At 55.9% G+C, this 19,763-nt stretch overlaps 1 protein-coding gene across 1 annotated transcript; it reads right to left on the bottom strand.

The window, feature by feature from the left end:
• Positions 1-490: 490 nt before the first annotated feature.
• Positions 491-18,742, bottom strand: TIMM44 (translocase of inner mitochondrial membrane 44). Its single transcript, XM_031660012.1, has 13 exons — positions 18,429-18,742; positions 15,793-15,888; positions 12,013-12,183; positions 8,714-8,794; positions 7,844-7,993; positions 7,618-7,757; positions 7,240-7,325; positions 6,599-6,691; positions 6,388-6,512; positions 4,917-4,967; positions 1,815-1,904; positions 1,447-1,557; positions 491-1,077 (listed from the first exon to the last, which is right to left on the bottom strand). Exons 1-13 carry the CDS (start codon positions 18,474-18,476, stop codon positions 958-960), a joined length of 1,362 nt encoding a protein of 453 aa, XP_031515872.1. The 5' UTR covers positions 18,477-18,742; the 3' UTR covers positions 491-957.
• Between the last annotated feature and the right edge of the window lie 1,021 nt (positions 18,743-19,763).

Here is a 19,763-nt window from a genome sequence, read left to right as displayed (position 1 = left end):
GGGAGCGGCGCGCGAGCCCGCGACCCCGCCCGGGCCTGCGGGAGGACGGAGCTCCAGCCCCGGGGACCCGCGAGCACCCAAGACCTCGCCAGGGCGTGGGCAGCTGCCACTCCCACCTCCACTGGCACCTCGGCCCCCTCAGCCTGCCCTGTGCCTGCATTCTCCTCTGTGATAGACCCCACTCCAGACTCCGTTTGTGGGGGGACCTCAGTGTCCCTAAAACACTCATGGGCACTCAAGCTCCCCTGGCCCTGGGGACCTCAATCCTCAGAGAGCTCAGGGAGGTCACTGGGATGAGTAAGTCCCCCTAGTTTTGTCTGTCACGGGCCTTGTCTTCCAACCCAGGGTCCAGCCCTGGGCAAGGCGTCCACCCACTGCGGCTGCAGTTCCTCGCTCGACCTTGACCGCCTCCCAGAGCAGCCGCCCGCTCCCACCCCCACCCTCGCCCCGGCCACTCCCGCGCCAGAGAAGACACTTCAGACTCCGGAGCTGCTCTTCTGCAATTCGGTGTTTTATTCTTTCCAAATCTCGGGCTTACGCACAGAATGGAAGAGCACTGTTAAAATAAAAAATGGACCTAAAGTGGCTTAGCTGAGGTGGCCAGCGGGCCACTGAGCAGTAGGTCCCGGGTCCCACCCTGCTGTGGAGGGAGTCCCTGGGCCCTGGGGCCTCTTGGCACTGGGTGGCCTGTGTGCACCCCAGGTGACCAGGCACCGGGACCCCTGCAGGGCAGAGCAACAGGGCAGGGGCCGGCCCTGGGGGGAGTGTCTCCAGCTGCCAGGCACCCGCAGCAGCCCGTTGTCCCCTCCCCGGCCAGCTGGTCTTGCAGCTCTTCTGGCAGAGCTGGGGGCAGAGCCCGCAGTCTTGTTCCCAGAGGTCTGGAGTTGCTGCAGGGGGTGTCGTGGTGCCTCTGTGCCTGATGACCCAGCCCGGGGCTCCCTGGCTGTGGCACCGCACTCAGAGGATCTGCTCGGTGCTGGAGGCTGAGATGTCCAGGAGCCGCCAGGCCGCGTAGGGGTTGAGCTCGTCCTGGTCTCGGCAGAGCGCCCACACGTACAGCATCCGCAGCACCTTGTCCTGCAGGGTGGGGTGGGAAGGGTGCCGTTGAGAGGGGTGAGACAACCCAGGCGGCTCTGGGAGGGGCCAGGCTCTGTGGGGCAGCAGCCACCGGCAACCTCCCCGGGGGCTGGGAGCAGAGGCCAGCACAATTGCCTAGACTCAGGAACCACTCAGGCCTCGGTAAAAAAAAAAAAAAAAAAAAAAAAAAAGACAGGTCTGCTGGTCTCCAACCTCCCTCAACCCCAAACTCTGGCCCAGGAGTTTCTCCGCATCCCCACCCAGTCCCAGGGCTTCGGGGCTCTGAGCTGGGGTCCCTGCCGGATGGCCACACACAGATCTTGGGGACAGGCGGTGCCATCTGCCCGCCCCGTCCCGCTCCGTACTCACCGGGTCGCCCTCCACCACCTCGCCTTTAGGGTTCCGGACCACCATCACCAGCTGCGCCTGGAAAGTGATGATGAGCACCGGCCCCGGCTCCATCATCTTGCCCATGGCCAGCTGCAGAGGGGCCAAGAGGGGTGGGCCTCAGAGGACGGCCCTGCTGGGAGAAGGCTCCAGCACCAGGCCCTCCCCGTGGGCCCTGCCTCTCAGACCAGGCCCAGGCTTCCCTTGAGACCCTCCCCTGGGAGAAGCCCAAGACCTCTCGGATGAGCACATGGCCCCCAGCCCCTGGCAAGGCCACCTCCTGGGCCCTGTCTGGGCCATAGTTCCCACCCCCAATGGTGGCCCGGGCCCCTACTGCGAGAGGTGCTTACGTCAATGTTGTCAATGTCTAGGATGCGAGAATGGAACTGGAGACCCAGCGCCTTGGCCTGCTGGATGGGGTAGGCCAGCTGGCTGTAAGTCTGCAATGAGAGGCCGACACGTCTGCGTGATGCCGCCAGGACAGGCGCCACGCCACACAGAGCTGCTGCCCACATGCCCTGGCGCCCTGCCGCCAGCCAGCAATGGCAGAGGCCAAGAACCCAAGTCCAAGTGGGAAGGCAGGTGCCACCCACTTACTGGCCCAGATCACACATTTCCCTCTCCTGGGAACCACACTCTATCCAGCTGACCCAATGAAAACAGGATTAATCAGCAAAGTGGGTGATTCTCTTGGAACAAAATCCCAAATCCACTCCCAGAGCTAAGCTGGCGGCCCCTTGGCTGATCTTTAATACTTCCATATTCACCACACTCTGAACCTTGGCCTGAGATCAAACGCCTCTTCTAGGATCTGTCCTCAGCCCGAGGCTGCCTCTGTCACTGACCAGCCCCCAGTGTCACCCTCAACCCCCTTGCGCCTGTGCCAGGCACAGGAAGCAGCCCCCAAGACACGTTTTCACTGGAGGTTTCTCTGGGCTTGGCATGAAACCATGAGATGTTCCGATAGCATCTACTTTTTATGGAAATGACTGATCCGCGGAGGGGAGGAAAAAAAAAACCCAGAGCCAATCCTACTTGTTCGGTTTCTTAAAGGTGACATTTTAAAAACACTTCTGTGGATGTGGCCGCAGCTTCAGCTGTTTCCAGGGCACCAGCAGCTCCCCGGCAAAGCGAGCCGGCTGTGGCGCAATGGTCCCAAGGTAAAAACAAAACAAAAAACCAAAAAAAACAAAAAACAAAAAACACCAAAACAAAAAAAAAAACACCAAAAAAAAAAAAAAAAAAATCTACATCGAAACTCATAAATGCCTGCTGGATTAGTCACCATGCAGGGGAGTATTTAAAAAGAAAATCTGACATCTTCTCCTCTGCTTGTTCCAAGTTGTTTATGAGCTGGGTGCAGAATAGAATTAGCCAAGAAACATTCTGGATCGCTTCATGCGAAGCAGCCAGGGAAAGACACACACAGGTCGGGGAGCGAATAGGGTGAGATGAGGTGGCCTGAGGAGACGGGAGCTGGGAGCCCCACGGGGATGGACTGGGGCAGGGATAGGGAGGCTGCCAGGGATGGGGCAGATAGCTGGACCGGACCCCAGGTACGCGGTGCTGCTGGTGGCCCCCGAACCCCAAGCTTTGACTCCGAGAAGCAATTGGGGCCTCATCAGGACACACAGCTCCTTCCTGTGCGGGAAGACTATGGCTGTTTTGTTTGGATCTATGTTTCAGGATCGTGTCGTGAGGGCAGCTAATGGGTCCGAGAAACTCGGCAGGCCCTGGAGGCTCCCCAGGGCCTGGGGCGGGGCACCCAGTGCCATAACCTCACCTGCACCCCCATAGGTGGCGGCCCCGGGTCACCGATGAAAGCTCCCCCCACCCTTCCAGGGGCTGTTTGGTTACCAGGGTTACCTCTGCGGGTTCCCTCTGGCCCGAGGCCAGCACTGCCCTGGTTTCTGTGATCACACTTCATTCTCACGACTCCTGGGAGGTGAGCACAGGACTCTGCTCTGGCCTGGGAAGTGGGGTGGGTGACGCCTTCAAACCCCACTTGGCTCCCAGCCCCCATAGTCATGTGGGAGACCCACACTCTCCTTGACTCCCTGCCCCAGCATGCACCCCAGGCCACTGCAGCCACCAGAAACAGGGCAGTCAGGCCCCCGAAGACCTCATTTTGCTTCACGGCTGCAATCACCTCTCCTGCGACTCTCTTTCACTAAAATTATTATTTCCTTTGTAATTTTTTTCCAGACAGTCTCGCTCTGTCACCCAGGCTGAAGTGCAGTGGCGCAATGCCGGCTCACTGCAACCTCTGCCTCCTGGGTTCAAGCAGTTCTCCTGCCTCAGCCTCCTGAGTAGCTGGGACTACAGGTGTCCACCACCAGGCCTGGCTAATTTTTGTATTTTTAGTACAGATGGGGTTTCACCATGTAGGCCAGACTGGTCTCGAACTCCTGACCTCAGGCAATATGCCCACCTCAGCCTCCCAAAGTGCTGGGACTACAGGCGTGAGCCAACACGCCCGGCCTATCATTTCCTTAGTGACAGTGTCTTGCTCTGTCACCAGGCTGGAGTGCTGTGGTGCGATGACTCACTGCAGCCTTGACCTCCTGGGCTCAAGTGATCCTCCCACCTCAGCCTCTCTAATAGATGGGACAACAGGTGCCTGCCACCATGCTTGGCTCATTTTTTTCTTTTTTGGAGACAGAATCTTGCTCTGTTGCGCAGGCTGAAGTACAGTGGCACGACCTTGGCTCACTGCAACCTCCGCCTCCTGGATTTAAGCAATTCTCCTGCCTCAGCCTCCCCAGTAGCTGGGATTACAGACATGCACCAGCACGCCTGGCTAATTTTTTATTTTAGTAGAGATGGGGTTTCACCATGTTGCCCAGGCTGGTCTCGAACTCCTGACCTCAAGTGATCCGCCTGCCTCGGCCTCCCAAAGTGCTGGGATTACAGGCGTGAGTCGCTGCGCCCGGCCACTTGGCTCATTTTAAATTTTTTTTGTAGAGACGGCATCTTGCTGTTTCCCAGGCTAGTCTTGAATGCCTGGGCTTAAACGCCTTGGGCTGCTGGGATTGAAGGCATGGGCCACAGCACCCAGACCTAACCAAAATTATTTTAAGATTGGAGGAGAAAAAAAAGGCCCAGTAAAATTGGCGGCTTTGTGATCTCTCACAGGCCCAGGGGACACCCCCAGCCAGCCATCTCTTAGACACCAGCCCAGAGAAAGATTCTCCCTAACCGAGTTTACAGTCTGGGAGCAAAGGACTGGCGGGTGACCCGGTGTCCAGCCTGAGAGCCCAGATGTGTAACACGCTGAGGAATGGAAGGTCGGGGCGGGCGGTGTCAGGCTCTCGGGGGGTGAGACGTGAGGACCCCCCGACAAGGAGCCCAGGTCCTGCCTGTCGGGAGCTACCCTAACGGAGCCACCGAAATGGAACTTCTCCATGGTGATTTTTTAGGCCTTAAAAAAAAAAAAAAAAGGAAGTACTCACAGCTTCATAGCACCAGTCTTTGAGAATGTCAAGCTCTCCAGAAATCATGGCCTAAAAAGGAAGGGGAAAATAAGCACCAGAACGAGAGTGGGCTTTTCAGGCAGCAGGCGAGGTCCTAGGAACATTCTCCAGTGGTGCGGGGGGTTTCCTTGGACACCCCCAGCTGCCACCTGTGGGGCACAGGTGGAGCTGTGGCACTGGGTGTCCCTCCCCAGGCCCGTCCCTGCTGGTGTGAGTGCCTGGCTCTGGCCTGGGCACAGGCGGAGGGCAGCCTGCGGATGACCACCCAGGAGGCACCCCGGGGGGGACCCCGTGGAACCGGAGGTCTGGCTGGGGACCCAGCTTTCAGCCTGGTCAGGAATCCGAGCCAGGGAGATGAGGACCCACACTCTGGCTCCCGCAGTGAGTCCATGTCCTCTGTCCCCCGCGGGACCACGTTTCGGACTGCAAGGCCCACCATGGGACCGGCTGCCTCCTAATGGCTGGGGGCAGCGAGAGGGAGGGTGGGCTACAGGGGGCGGGACTGGGCTGGGAGCTGCTTCCACAGGATCCCAGAGCCTGGGCCGGATCCGATGCGGGGGAGGGAGGCGCCTGAAGCGGGGAGAAGAGCGGGAAGGCGCCGGATGCTGGTGGTGAAAACTGTGAGCGGCAGGGGGCGGGTGGCCAGAACACTCGGCTCCCACCACCCAGCCCGGAAGGCGCTGCGTGCTCAGGCTGCTGTTCTGGGGCATGGCGCCCATCTGCACCGCCTCCCAGCCCTGCCTGAAGTGGCGGGAAGGATACGGGAAACTGGAGGAGGAAGGGGACGTTGGGCGGCGGCCAGCGGGGCCGAGGATGGAGAGTCCCATGAACGGCCTTCCAGAGGCCTGGCCCGACTGGGCGAAGGTGTCCAGGCTCCTCCTGCATCCTGGGGGCTGCAGAGAGGCAGAGGCAGCAGGGAAGACAAGAGGCCGCCGACCTCAGGGAGAGGCTTGTAGGGGGCGGGCTGCAGCATAACCCTGAGCAAGATACCCTCATCTATAAGCCCAACGAGGGTCTGGTTGCCAGGGACGGCACCGTGAGGGAACCCCCTTGGCTGCAGGTCTGGGTCAGAGGTGGCCTGGGGCCAGCTCTGATGTCTGAGGACGGACGCCCACTTCTCCCAAGGGGCGAGGGGCTCCAGGCACCTGAAATAAACTCTAGACTCCAGCAGCTGCTCCCAGCAACCTCAAGGGAACAACAGCCTCAGGCAGGAGGAGTGAGGGAAACGGCACCTGGAGGCACTGGAGGTGCCAGGAAGGCCCAGGAAGGGCTTCGGGCATAGCTCGTGGGGCAGCTGCAGCCAGGCAGGAGCCCGTGTGCAACCAGCCTCCTCAGAAAACAGCCTCGGCAGCGGAGTTCCCTGGCAGCACCCAGGGTGCCGGCTGGGGCGGGGGAGGTGGTGGAGCCAGGACCTGCCACCTGGGAGGGTTCCTGGGGGCGCGGCACCCACCTCCAGGACATTGGGGATGATGTCGTTCTCGCACTGCTTCAGAAACCGGTCCTTGTCAAAGGCTGGGTCCACCCGGAGGATCTCTGTGAGCACCTCCGACATCTCTGTCTTGGAGAACAGGCCCCCTGCAGGGAGCGGAGCCGGGCGTTTAGGGAGGGCCAGGGACCCCACCCCACCACCAGCCTTCGGAGTCCGGGGATGACTCACTCACCCAGCAAGTCGGTGACCTTGTCCGTAAGGGCCCGGGATGCCCGGATGAACGCGTTGTCGCTTTCATCATACTTCATCTTCATCTCGAAGAACCCTGTGGATGACGGGGCAGGTGCTGGAGAAGGGGCCCCTTCCAGAAACACGCCCCTCCCTCACAGCTTCCAGGGGCTCTCTGTGGCCCCTGCGGGATCCACCCTGACGGGTGGGGTCAGGGAGGGGACGGCTGTGGGCCTGCATCCTCATCTGTGCTTGGGGACTGCTGCCTGCCCACCTACCTGGCCAGGCGCAGAGGCACCTCAGCTGCGGCCCTAGCGGGGCTGTGTAAGTTATGGGCCGCCACCCCGCTGGCTGTTGCTTTCACTACAAAGGAAACACAGGCCTCTAGCAGTCCGCACAGGACAAGGGACAGGGGCCTGCGGCTCATTTCGGGGCCCTGACTGTGCTTATGAGGGAGCGCCTGGCTTCTGGCGGCAGAATGTACACCGCACCATCAGGTGACCGCAAAGAAGTGACCGGCCCACTCTGACCCTGGCCTCCTCCTCTGCAAAATGGGGCTCTGTCTTGTGCCCAATGCAGGATCACCCTGCGGTCCGCCGACTGCCCGGGACACGGTCACCTGCCCTCCGAGACACCCGCACTCACGGTTAAACACCACGTTGTTCTCCTTGAAGTCCTTCCACTGCTGGTACCACTTGGAGTCCTTGTGCAGCACCACCCCCAGGGCCTCCCTGGGGAAGAGAGTGGGCGCTGGGGTGAGCGGCGGCGCCGGGGCCACCCTGTGCTCTCCTGTGGCTGCAGGGAGGGGCAGCAGAGGACAGCAGGCAGCTGAGACCTCAAACCTAGGGGCTCTGAGGACCCCGCCCTTACCTCTCACCCTCAAATTCGAGGGAGCCGGGAACCTTGGGCAAAAGGCAAACTCAAGAAACGGACCCAGGAGGGAACCATTGGTGGGCGCCCGAAATAGACAGCAGTGAAAGCTGCCCAAAATGGGGGCAGCGAGGGCCACAGGCTGGCACCTACTCATTTGGCTCAAACACTTTCTCCTCCTTGAACTTCTCTCCCGCAAACTCCGTTCTCTTCCGGAGTCGCTGGGGCCTCCGGTAGGGCCCGGTCTGCCCCAGGACGCTGTCGTCAATTTCCTTCTTCACCGACTCCACCCCCTGCGAGGGAGGCACAGCGGGGCTGGGGTGGGTGTCTGGGGTTCAGCCGCCCCAGGCTGCACGCCCTGGCCCAGGCCTGGGCTCACCTGGGAGAGGGCTCTGAAGGCTGCCGTCCTGCCCAGCTTCTCCCCACCTTTGGATACCGACTCGGCTGACTGCTTGGCTGTTTTGGCTGCTTCTTCCACACCCTCCTTGATTTTCCGGCCCAGATCACTTTTACTGACTTCATGAAGGCTCTACTGAGACACACACAGAGAGGCGGCATTGGCACCGGCCCTGAGGGCAGGGGGTGGGCAGAAGGAATTAATTCCTGCCAGAGAGAAGGGCAGATCTGGCTCCCTGAGGCCGGCAGAGGCCTTCTGTGCTCCTGTGGTGCGCGGAACCCCCGGAGCCATGAGAACACCGCCATGGCTTCCGGGGTGCCGGCCCCTGGGCTCTGAGTGAGACGCTGGGTCAACTGGCCCCTCTCCAAAATGGGGAGGAGTCCTCTGGAGACCCGGGAACTGCCTGGCAGCAAGGATTCCCAAGGAGGGGATCCCAGGGAAAGAAGGGCGGGCAGGGCGCCCCATGCTGGACAAAGTTGGACAGAATAGGCAACAGGAGAGCCCGCAGCACCCCAGGAATCCTCGCTCCGGCCTCTACCCTCGGGAGGCGGTGGACGCGGCCCCTCCCCTCCTATTTTTAGGCAGGAAAAACATTTTCATGTTCTCCTCGAGTCCTGGCTAGTAGCACTTACTGCTGCCGACTTACTGGGTCCACTGTCATGCAAGGTTCCCAGTCTGACCTCACCCTGCGTGTGCCCAGAACTCCTGAAACCTTCACGAGGGTGGCAGCACACCCCATGCCACCCACTGCTGCCAAGCCGCCCCCACCCAGGATCCCACTCTGCCTCCAGCCTCCAGCGGCCGGGGGACTTCGATGGCCCCAGCAGCTCCAGGCAGGCATGGCACTGTTACCTCCTTCACGGTGCCCGTCAGCTCCCCAAGCTTCTTCCGTAGCACCTCGCTCGTTCGCATGGTTTCTGACTCGATGGTTTTCTAGGTAAAGAGCATTGCGTCCTTTTTTTTTTTTTTTTTTTGAGATGACGTCTCACTCCGTTGCCCAGACTGGAGTGCAGTGGCATGATCTCAGCTCACTGCAACCTCCTCCACCCAGGTTCAAGTGATTTTCCTGCCCTACCTTCCCAAGTAGCTGGGATTACAGGGCCCGCCACCATGCCTGGCTAATTTTTGTATTTTCAGTAGACAGGGTTTTACTACGTTGGCCAGGCTGGTCTCAAATTTCTAACCTCAAGTGATCCACCTGCCTCGGCCTCCCAAAGTGCTGGGATGACAGCCGTGAGCCACTGTGCCTGGCCAAGCATTGTGTCTTTAAGTCTGTGTGTTCTGACACGGCAGTGACATTTCTCTAATAGCCAAAGGTCCAAGAGGCATTTTCTCAGCAGCCCCTCGGTCCCCGCACCTGCCAGCATGCGCTGCCTCCAGGGCCCCTGGCTGCCCATATGGCTTGGATTGAGGATCTCCGCAACGGTGAGCTCCGTGCCCAGAGGCCGGCAGACTTGGGCCCCTGCTTGGCAGCTACCACCTGAGAACAGGAGGCCCAGCCTTCGCCTTTCACTCAGTGGTAGGAGGTGGCCTTGCTTGTCATCACTGTGCCCCTCATCCAGCCTCCAGCCACCACAGCTTGGTCTTACGTCTCCCGCCCCATCCATCCCACTCCAAACTCAGCCTGGCTCTGTCTTCAGATGGCCCCTGCATTCATGATAAAGAAGGGCTGGGCATGTGAGCTGTAGTCCCAGCTCTTTGGGAAGCTGAGATGGGAGGATCACTTGAGCCCAGGAGTTCGAGACCAGCACAGGCAACATAGAGAGACCCTGTCTCTAGAAACATAAAAAAATTAGCCAGATGTGGTATCCCATGCCTTTAGTCACAGCTACTCAGGAGGCTGAGGTGGGAGAATCACCTGAACATAGGAAGGTCAGGACTGCAGTAAGCTGTGATCACACCACTGCACTCCAGCCAGGGTGACAGATCAAGACCTTGTCTCAAAAAACCAAACTAGGCTGGGCACGGTGGCTCATGCCTGTAATCCCAGCACTCTGGGAGGCCAAGGTGGATGAATCACCTGAGGTCAGGAGTTCAACACCAGCCTGGCCAACGTGATGAAACCCCATGTCTACTAAAAACACAAAAATTAGCCGTGCGTGGTGGCACACGCCTCTAATCCCAGCTACTCGGGAGGCTGAGGCAGGAGAATCGCTTGAACCCAGGGAGGCAGAGGTTGCAGTGAACTGAGACCGAACCACTGCACTCCAGCCTGGGTGACAGAGCGGAACTCCATCTCAAAAGAGAAAAACAAAAAACAAACAAAAAAACCCACAAACTAAACCAAACCAAACCAAATTCCACGGGTCCCGTGGCAGGTGCATCTCTGAGGCTCAGCACTCATTGCTAAGATGGGACACGGTACCCGCCTCGCAGGGCCTTTACAAATAAAGGAACGCAGAGCCATTCCCAGAAGCCAGGGCTTGGCAGCTGCTCAAGAAAAGAAGTCACAATTAATAATCACAGGCTGGGAGCAGTGGCTCACACCCGTAATCCCAGCACTTTGGGAACCTGAGACGGGCAGATCACTTGAGGCCAGGAGTTTGAGACCAGCCTGGCCAACATGGTGAAACCCCATCTCTACAAAAAGAAATACAGGGCTGGGCGCGGTGGCTCACGCCTGTAATCTCAACACTCTGGGAGGCCAAGGCAGGTGGATCATTTGAGGTCAGGAGTTCAAGGCCAGCCTGGCCAACATGGTGAAACCCTATCTTTACTAAAAATACAAAAATTAGCTGGGTGGTAGTGGTACATGCCTGTAATCCTAGCTACGCAGGAGGCTGAGGCAGGAGAATTGCTTGAGCCTAGGAGGCAGAGGTTGTGGTGAGCCAAATCGTACCACTGCACTCCAGCCTGGGCAACAGAGTAAGACTGTCTCAAAAAACAACAACAACAACAAATCAGCTCGGTGTGGTGGCGGGCGCCTGTAATCCCAGCTACCTTGGAGGCTGAGGCAGGAGAATCATCTGAACCCAGGAGCCAGAGGTTGAAGTGAGCCAAGATGGCGCCACTGCACTCCAGCCTGGGTGACACAGCAAGACTCCATCTCATAAAACAAAACAAAACGAAATAAAATAAAATAAAATAAAATAAAACAAAATAAAATATCAGCGCCATCACCCAGTTTCCACCCGGCTCCACTCAGAGGGCTACAGCTGGGAGCTCTCAGGAGTGCTGCAGCCCAAAGCTGGTGTGCATGAAGGGCCTGGGGGCCTGTGAAGATGCGGGTGCTGGCCTGGCAGTTTAGGAGGGTGTGAGCCTCTGCGCTGCTCATCCCCTCCCAGGAGCAGCCACTGCTGCTGGTCTGGGGACCATGCTTCAAGCTGTACAGAATGCTGCATGGTTGCATGGCAGAACCCAGAGGCCTGGAGACCCGCTCCTGTCCCCTGGCTCCCTCTCACTAGTGCATCAGAGCAGTGACCTCACTTCCTCACAAGCCACCCTGTCCCCAGCCGTCCAGCTCTGAGCTCCTCTGGCTGTCCCTGGCCTGGAGAAACCCTGGCCCTGGAAACAAACATGTCAACCAAGAAAGGTAAGAAGCAAAGGGGCCCAATGCGGTGGCTCACGCCTGTCAACCCAGCACTTTAGAAGGCTTAGGAGGGCGGATCACTTCTGGTCAGGAGTTCGAGACCAGCCTGGCCAACATGGTGGAACCCCGTCTCTACTAAAAATATAAAAATTAGCTGGGGCCGGGCGTGGCTCAAGCCTGTAATCCCAGCACTTTGGGAGGCCAGTAGTGGATCAGAGGTCAGGAGATGAGACCATCCTGGCTAACATGGTGAAACCCCGTCTCTACTAAAAATACAAAAACCTTGAGCGTGGTGGCGAGAGCCTGTAGTCCCAGCTACTGGGAGGCTGAGGCAGGGAAGAATGGCCTGAACCTGGGGAGGCCAGGGCTTGCAGAGTGAGCAGTCAGCCACTGCACTCAGCCTGGGTGACACAAGCGCCAGACTCCGTCTCAAAAAAAAAAAAAAAAAAAAAAAAATTAGCTGGGGCGTGGTGGTGCCTGCCACCATGAAATCCCAGCTGTTAGGAGAAAGCTGAAACAGGGAATCCCACTTGAACCTGGGAGGCAGAGGTTGCAGTGAACCAAGATCGCGCCACTACACTCCAGCCTGGGTGGGGGAAAAAAAAGCAGCAAAGAAACTCACGTATTTCCTTCTGGCCTCCTGGAGCACGTCTGATTCTTCTAGCCTTCTGGCCTCGTCACGGAATTTTTTTATACTTTCTTTCATTTCTTTGTTTTTGGCTAATTCTTGTTTGACATTATCTAGCAAGCCGGACAGAAAGCCTTTTCTGTTTCCAGAAGAATATGATTTGGACTAGAAAGAATATACAAGAAAAAAAATTTAAAGAACATACTAGAAGAACATACAATGAACTGCCCCACAGAGGGACTCTGAGGGATTTTTCTAAATGTTTTCTTTTCTGTAGATATACATTTAATGATGATTAGCTATCTCTTTTATAATAATAATAATAAAAGACAAAGAAACAGCAGGTAATAAAAGGATGTATATCCAGACAATAGGATATTATTCAGTGCTGAAAAAAAATGAGCTCTCAGCCAGGTGCAGTGACTCACACCTGTGATACCAGCACTTTAGGAGGCTGAGGAGGGAGGATTGCTTGAGGCCATGAGTTTGAGACTAACCTAGGCAACAGAGCACCCTATTTAAAAAACAGGCCGGGCGCGATGGTTCACGCCTGTAATCCCAGTACTTTGGGAGGCTGAGGTGGGCAGATTACCTGAGGTAAGGAGTTTGAGACCAGCCTGGCCAAAATGGTAAAACCTCATCTCTACTAAAAATGCAAAAGTTAGCCAGGCATAGTGGTGTGTGCCTTTAGTCCCAGCTACTCAGAAGGCTGAGGCACAAGAATTGCTTGAACCCGAGAGGAAGAGGCTGCAGTGAGCCAAGATTATGCCACTACACTCCAGTCTGGGTGACAGAGCGAGACTCCATCTCAAATAAAATAAAATAAAATAAAATAATTTTTAAAAAAGATTGGGCGCGGTGGCTCATGCCTGTAATCCCAGCACTTTGGGAGGCTGAGGCAGGGGGATCATGAGGTCAGAAGATCGAGACCATCCTGGCTAAGACGGTGAAACCCCATCTCTACTAAAAATACAAAAAATTAGCTGGGTGTGGTGGCGGGCACCTGTAGTCCCAGCTACTTGGGAGGCTGAGGCAGGAGAATGGCGTGAACCCAGGAGGTGGAGCCTGCAGTGAGCCAAGATCGTGCCACTGCACTCCAGCCTGGGGGACAGAGCGAGACTCCATCTCAAAAATAAATAATAATAATAATTTAAAAAAAAAACAAGAAATATGCTCTCAAGCTGTGAGAAGACATAGAAAAACCTTAAATGTATATCACAGTAAGTGAAATAAGCTAATCTGAAAAGGCTACATACTGTCTGATTCTAACTATAGAACATTCTGGAAAAGGCAAAACTCTGGAGACAGTAAAAGATCAGTGGTTGCCAGCGGTTGGCAGGGAGAGGGTGAGATGAGTGGGGGCAACACAGAAAAATTTTAGGGCAGTGAAACGACTATTATGATACTGTAATCATGGCCACACAAAGAACCTACACCACCAAGAGGGAACCAGAAGGTAAACTATGCGTTTGTTAATAATAATGTATCAACATCCAGTCAATTGTAACAGATGCGCCACACTAACGCAGGAGGTGAAGAATAGAAAACTGTGTGCTGGGTGGGAGAGGAGGGGCATGGCAACTCTTTGGACATTCTGTTCGATTTTTCTGTAAACCTAAAACTGCTCAAAAAGATAAAGCCGCCGGGCGCGGTGGCTCAAGCCTGTAATCCCAGCACTTTGGGAGGCCGAGGCGGGTGGATCACGAGGTCAGGAGATCGAGACCATCCTGGCTAACATGGTGAAACCCCGTCTCTACTAAAAATACAAAAAACTAGCCGGGCGTGGTGGCGGGCGCCTGTAGTCCCAGCTACTCGGAGGCTGAGGCAGGAGAATGGTGTGAACCTGGGAGGCGGAGCTTGCAGTGAACCGAGATCGCGCCACTGCACTCCAGCCTGGGTGACACAGCGCGAGACTCCGTCTCAAAAAAAAAAAAAAAAAAAAAAAAAAGATAAAGCCTTGTAAAAGCAAATCAAGGCTGGGTGCGGTGACTCACGCCTGTTATCTCAGCACTTTGGGAGGCCAAGGTGGGCGAATCACTTAAGGTCAGGAGTTCCAGACCAGCCTGACCAACACAGGGAAACTCCGTCTCTACTAAAAATACAAAAATTAGCTGGGTGTGGTAGTGGGTGCCTGTAATCCCAGCTACTCGGGAGGCTGAGGCAGGAGAACTGCTTGAATATGGGAGGCGGAGGCTGCAGTGAGCCGAGATCACGCCACTGTACTCCAGCCTGGGCGACGGAATGAGACTCCATCTCAAAAAAAAAAAGGCAGGCTGGGCGCAGTGGTTCACGCCTGTAATCTCAGCACTTTGGGAGGCCCAGGTGGGTGGATCACTTGAGGCCAAGAGTCCAAGACAAGCCTGGCCAACATGGTGAAACCTTGTCTCTACTAAAAATACAAAAATTAGCCAGGTGTGGTGGTGAGTGCCTGTAGTCCCAGCTACTGAGGAGGCAGAGGCAGGAGAATTGCTTGAACCTGGGGGTGGAGGTTGCAGTGAGCCGAGATCTTGCCACTGTACTCCAGCCTGGACGACAGAGTGAGACTCTGTTTCAAAAAACAAAACAAAACGAAACAGAGAAACAGTTTAATGAATGATCATACGATAATCAAATCAGGGGGAAGTGGCCACCTGTGGTCAACTTTTCCACAGCTGTGTTGGGTATACCAGCTCCAAGTGGGATCCCCTCCCTGGCTCCTGTCAAGCTACAAGAGAAAGCCGCATCCAGCCTGGTGCTCAGGTGTGGAGTCACACAGCTGTGGTTCCAGCTACTCAGGAGGCTGAGGTGGGAGGATCACTTAGGCCCAGGAGTTCAAGGCTGCAGTGAGCCGTGATAGTGCCACTGCACCCCAGCCTGGGCCACAGAGTGAGACCCTGTCTTTAAAAAAAAAAAAAAAAGCCCAGTGCTGCTCCCCAGGACAGGTGGCCAGGCCTCCTGTCAGCAGGCTGCAGTCCCATTCAGATGCCACCCTGGCTAGCCTTTCTCCAGGGGAAGCCCAAGTTCTAAGTAAGACCATCCAGGATTACACAACCTTATGGCAGCCCTACCAGAGACTCTTGGGCTACAAACCATGGGAGTGTGTGTGTCTGGTGGGGGACTGGACAAGTAAGGGAAGAGTCACAGGTCCTGTCCCACACCCACGATGGCCCCAGAACAGGACTGGAGAGGGAGGTAGCTGCCTGCGAGGAGGCAGCTGAGCTGAGGCTCTGGGCGCGCAGAGAGAGAGAGAGAGAGAGAGAGAGAGAGAGAGAGAGAATGTGTGCGCTGCCTAAATGTACCGATCTGGGGAAGGGAGTCAGGTTTTGGGCTTCTGTCCTCATGATGCTGAGACACCAACGGAAGCACAGTTGAAGGGGAGTGACCAGGATAAACTGAGTTCTGGGTGTGACGAGGTGACTCTACCAATGATCAAAGGGCTATCTTCCAGGAAAGGAAATAGCCATGCTTGGTGAGGCACCCACTGGCAGAGGTCACAGGGAAGCAGAATTCAGTTCAATACAAGGGTCTCCTCCAAGCATTACAGCCAACACAACGGGCTATTCTGACAGCACCTTATCCCCTCACGACATCAAGCAAGAGGCAGGTCAAGTGTTTCTGCGACCGAGAAGGCCAGGCACGCTGGGATCTGTCATTCAGAAGGCCCCAGACACACAAGGCCCACCACTGAGATGGTGTGAGCCACCTCCACCGCCCCACAACCTCCCTCCTGCCAATGGGATCGGAATTTTCAGGCCTCCCCTGTGTCTGCTGGCCTGAGCATCCTGAGTCACTCACCAGTGGCAGCTCTCCGCCCGGCCGGCGCATCTGATAGGTCGACCCGTGAAGTAGGTTGTGGCTGGAAAGGAATTGGATTCCACTGCCGAGGCATCTCTAATGGGGGGAAGAGACGAGAAAGATCCATTCTAACAAGAGGCTGACCAAGAAGTAAGCAGACCACACACAAAACAGCAGGGGTCGCCTGCGACTCACTGGCCAATTTTTTTTTTTTTTTTTTTTTTTTTTTTTGAGACAGAGTCTCAGTCTGTTGCACAGGCTGGAGTACAGTGATATGATCTCGGCTCACTGCAACCTCCACCTCCTGGGTTCGAGCAATTCTCCTGCCTCAGTCTCCTGAATAGCTGGAATTACAGGTATGCACCATCACACCTGGCTAATATTTGTATTTTTAGGAGAGAAGGGTTTTTGCCATGTTGGCCAGGCTGGTCTTGAACTCCTGACCAAGTGATCCACCCCTCTCCCAGTCTTCCAAAGTGCTGGGATTACAGGTATGAGCCACCGCACCTGGCCTCATTGGCCAATTTTTATCTTATGCCTGATGTGTGCCGGGCACTCTGTAATCTTCCCAAAGTCTGAGAAGCAAGTAGAAGCTGGTAGAAAGAGAAAATGCTGTGTGTGTACCTCCAGGGCCTATATCTATCCTCGTGCCCCTGAAACTGGGGGAAAATAGACAGGTACCAGGAAATGCCAACCCATGGCGGGGAAGAAGGCTAAATGTACCAGTACAATTTAATTTCTTAGTCTGAAAGTAGGCACTCTAAGCTTCTATGCTAGTGGCAAGCAGTCTTCTCTTGCGAGCCCACCCCATCTCTGCCAGCCTCCAAAGATGAGAGAACTGGATTTTCATACAGAAACATCGATAATGTCCCCAGGGACAACTCTGGAATAAACCTACAATGTCCCCCTCAAGGGTTGGGCTATAAACAGAGTAATTTAGGGGAGTCACTCTGGGCAAAGACTTGGCTGACCTCATGTAAAAGGCACTTGCTGGCCGGGTGTGGTGGCTCACGCCTGTGACCCCAACACGCTGGGAGGCTGAGGCGGGTGGATCACCCAGCCAGGAGTTCAAGATCAGCCTGGCCAACATGGTGAAATCCCGTCTCTACCAAAAATACAAAAATTTGCCGGGTGTGGTGGCACACACCTGTAGTCTCAGCTACTTGGGAGGCTGAGGCAGGACTATTGCTTAAACCCGGGAGGCAGAGGGTGCAGTGAGCCGAGATCGTGCCACTGCACTCCAGCCTGGGCGACAGAGCAAGACTCTGTCTCAGAAAAAAAAAATCAAATAAAAGTAAAAAGCAGTTTATTCTCCTACCAAATGATGAACTTTAAGTTCTGTGCAGGCACTGAGCTGGTGGCTCATGCCTGTAATCCCGATACTTTGGGAGGCTGAGGCGGGAGGATCATTTGAGCTCAGGAGTTTGAGACCAGCCTGGGCAACATAGCAAGACCCTGCCTCCACAAAAAACTGGGGGTTAAAAAAAAGCTCTGTGAAGGTCCTGTTCAACTCGGCACCTGAACCTGGCGTGTTGATGTCAAAAGACCAGGTACAACTTCTCCACCATTTCCACATTTCCTGGGCCGTTTTTCTCTCTGTTCTCTGCCTCCTACCTCTGAGAACCCATGGAACATCCCAAACTTACACAGGTGCCTACCATCTCCTGCATTTACTTGAGGATAACTTTTTTTTTTTTTTTTTTTTTGAGACGGAGTCTCCCTCTGTCACCCAGGCTGGAGTAAAGTGGGATGATCTTGGCTCACTGAAACCTCCGCCTCCCGGGTTCAAGCGATTCTCCTGCCTCAGCCTCCCGAGTAGCTGGGATTACAGGAGCGAGACACCATGCCCAGCTAATTTTTTTGTATTTTTAGTAGAGATGGCGTTTTAGTAGAGACGGGATTTCACCATGCTGGCCAGTTGATCTCGAACTCCTGACCTCAGGTGATGCACCTGAGGCTGAGGCAGGAGAATCGCTTGAATCCGGGAGGCAGAAGTTGCAGTGAGCCGAGATCGCGCCATTGCACTCCAGATTGGGCGACAAGAGCGAAACTCCGTCTCAAAAAAAAAAATAAATAAACAAATAAAAAGAAGAAGAGGAAACGAAGAGCACGAGCAATTTGAAGTACTACTTTCTGAGTGCGCCTTACATGTCTTGACTCCCACTGCCCTGTGGACCTAAGAGCCTGCCAGGGCGTGAACCACCTCTCGCACGTCCACAATGAACGTTAGAAGAAACGAGACAAGAAATGCTCTCGGTAGCGGACCTGGCATTTAACCGAGAGCTGTGAAGTTCACGTTTTTTTGCCTTCCGCTCTACTTTTTTCCACGGGACGCCGCCGCCCTGGCGACCATTCACTCTCCTGTACACGTGGAGTCTGATCAGAGGGCGAAGGGTGATCAGCTCCCTCCCAGGCTCCGCGCATCGCCGCCCCCTGCCCGGTAAGCTCTGTCCCCGCCCTCAGGCCACGCTCTGTGCCCCCTGTCCTGGCCTCTGCTGACCCAACGATCCAAGCCCAAGCTTTCTACGGAGCCCAAGCAAGGGTCGCGAGGGCCAAGGGCCTGAGAAGAAAGCTTTGGTGGCCGAAGGCCCAGAAGACCCCTAAGCCCGCCCTGCCAGCACCGCACCGCCGCTCACCCGTGGACAGCGGCACCAGCCACTCCGCAGCGCCGCCGCCGCCGCCATGTTGGAGAACCGTGTGACCTTCTCGCGGCGCGGCCCGGTTGCGTCATCCGCCGCTTCAGCCTAGAGTGGCGCAAACCTGAGACACGCCGGTCCGGGAGCGGGGTTTCGGGGAGGGAGAGCCCTGCGATTGGGTCCGTCATAGGGGCGGGACATTAAAAGGGTAGGTAATTCCTAGAGAGCTTGGCCTCTGATAGGGTAGTGTTTTGGAAGGACGGGGCCTGTGACTGGCTGTGGGCCGGGGGCCGGGCCCTCCTGGGAGGGTCAGATCTGTGATTGGGCGCGACTACGAAGGGGCGGAGCCCAAGGGCGGGGATTCCGTCACCTGCGGTGATTCCGCTACAGAACGCGCCGGGCGCTGGTGGCAGGCGGTACAGGCTCGTGGGTCCACCGACCACAAGAACGGATTCGATTGGATTCTGATTGACCGGCGGACCAGCTCGAGAGTAATTGTCTATGGCTGTCCCTGCAATGACTGACTGATTGACAATGACTGAGATACCAGCAAGTGAGTTGCTCCAGGAAAACGAAGGAGCCCACTCTTGTGCGGCGCTTTGGGAAGACGCCTGTTGGTTTTGACCCCGAATAAGAAGGGAAAGCTGAGAGTAGGCTGACTGTGGTCCAGTCCTACTTCGATTCAGTGTGAATTGACACTCTCTGACCCGAAGAAGCCCAGGCCTTTGTCATTTCAGCATCTCAGATGCTATTTTCCATTCGAAGAATGCCGCCACCAAGTGGCGGTATTTTAACATGGCCATGCAATCCGGTGATGAGGAGGGTTCGTCCCCTGGGAGAGTTAATGTATGTTGCTGTTGCTGTTTACCTTATTGGAGCCGTTTTTTTTTTTTTTTTTTTTTTAAGAACCAGAGCCTTGCTCTGTCACCCAGGCTAGAGTGCAGTGTGGTAATCTAACTCATGGCAGCCTCCAATTCCCAAGCTCAAGCGATCCTCCTGCCTCAGCCTCTGAGTCACTAGGATCACAGGCGTGAGCTACCCCGCCCAGTCCTTTTGCATTATTAACCTGTGATATGGGTTTACGAGACTTCATTCTTTTTTTTTTTTTTTTTGAGACGGAGTCTTGCTCTGTCGCCCAGGCTGGAGTGCAGTGGCCGGATCTCAGCTCACTGCAAGCTCCGCCTCCCGGGTTCCCGCCATTCTCCTGCCTCAGCCTCCCGAGTGGCTGGGACTACAGGCGCCCGCCGCCTCGCCCGGCTAGTTTTTTTGTATTTTTTAGTAGAGACGGGGTTTCACCGTGTTAGCCAGGATGGTCTCGATCTCTTGGCCTCCTGA

The sequence above is a fragment of the Papio anubis genome, chromosome 20, assembly GCF_008728515.1.
Source record: "Papio anubis isolate 15944 chromosome 20, Panubis1.0, whole genome shotgun sequence".
NCBI classification, from domain to species: domain Eukaryota; kingdom Metazoa; phylum Chordata; class Mammalia; order Primates; family Cercopithecidae; genus Papio; species Papio anubis.
Note: the sequence above shows the minus strand (reverse complement) of the source record. Positions and strands in the feature narration are given on the sequence as shown.

What these genes read in the sequence shown, in the direction of transcription:
- TIMM44 (XM_031660012.1), bottom strand. Translation starts at nt 18,476, where the DNA reads ATGGCGGCGGCGGCGGCGCTGCGGAGTGGCTGGTGCCGCTGTCCACGG. An exon ending in GCTGGTGCCGCTGTCCACGG is followed by an intron (nt 15,889 to 18,428) that starts GTGAGCGGCGGT and finishes TCCCCCCATTAG; the next exon opens with AGATGCCTCGGCAGTGGAAT. An exon ending in AAAGTGTTTGAGCCAAATGA is followed by an intron (nt 7,326 to 7,617) that starts GTAGGTGCCAGC and finishes TCTCTTCCCCAG; the next exon opens with GGAGGCCCTGGGGGTGGTGC.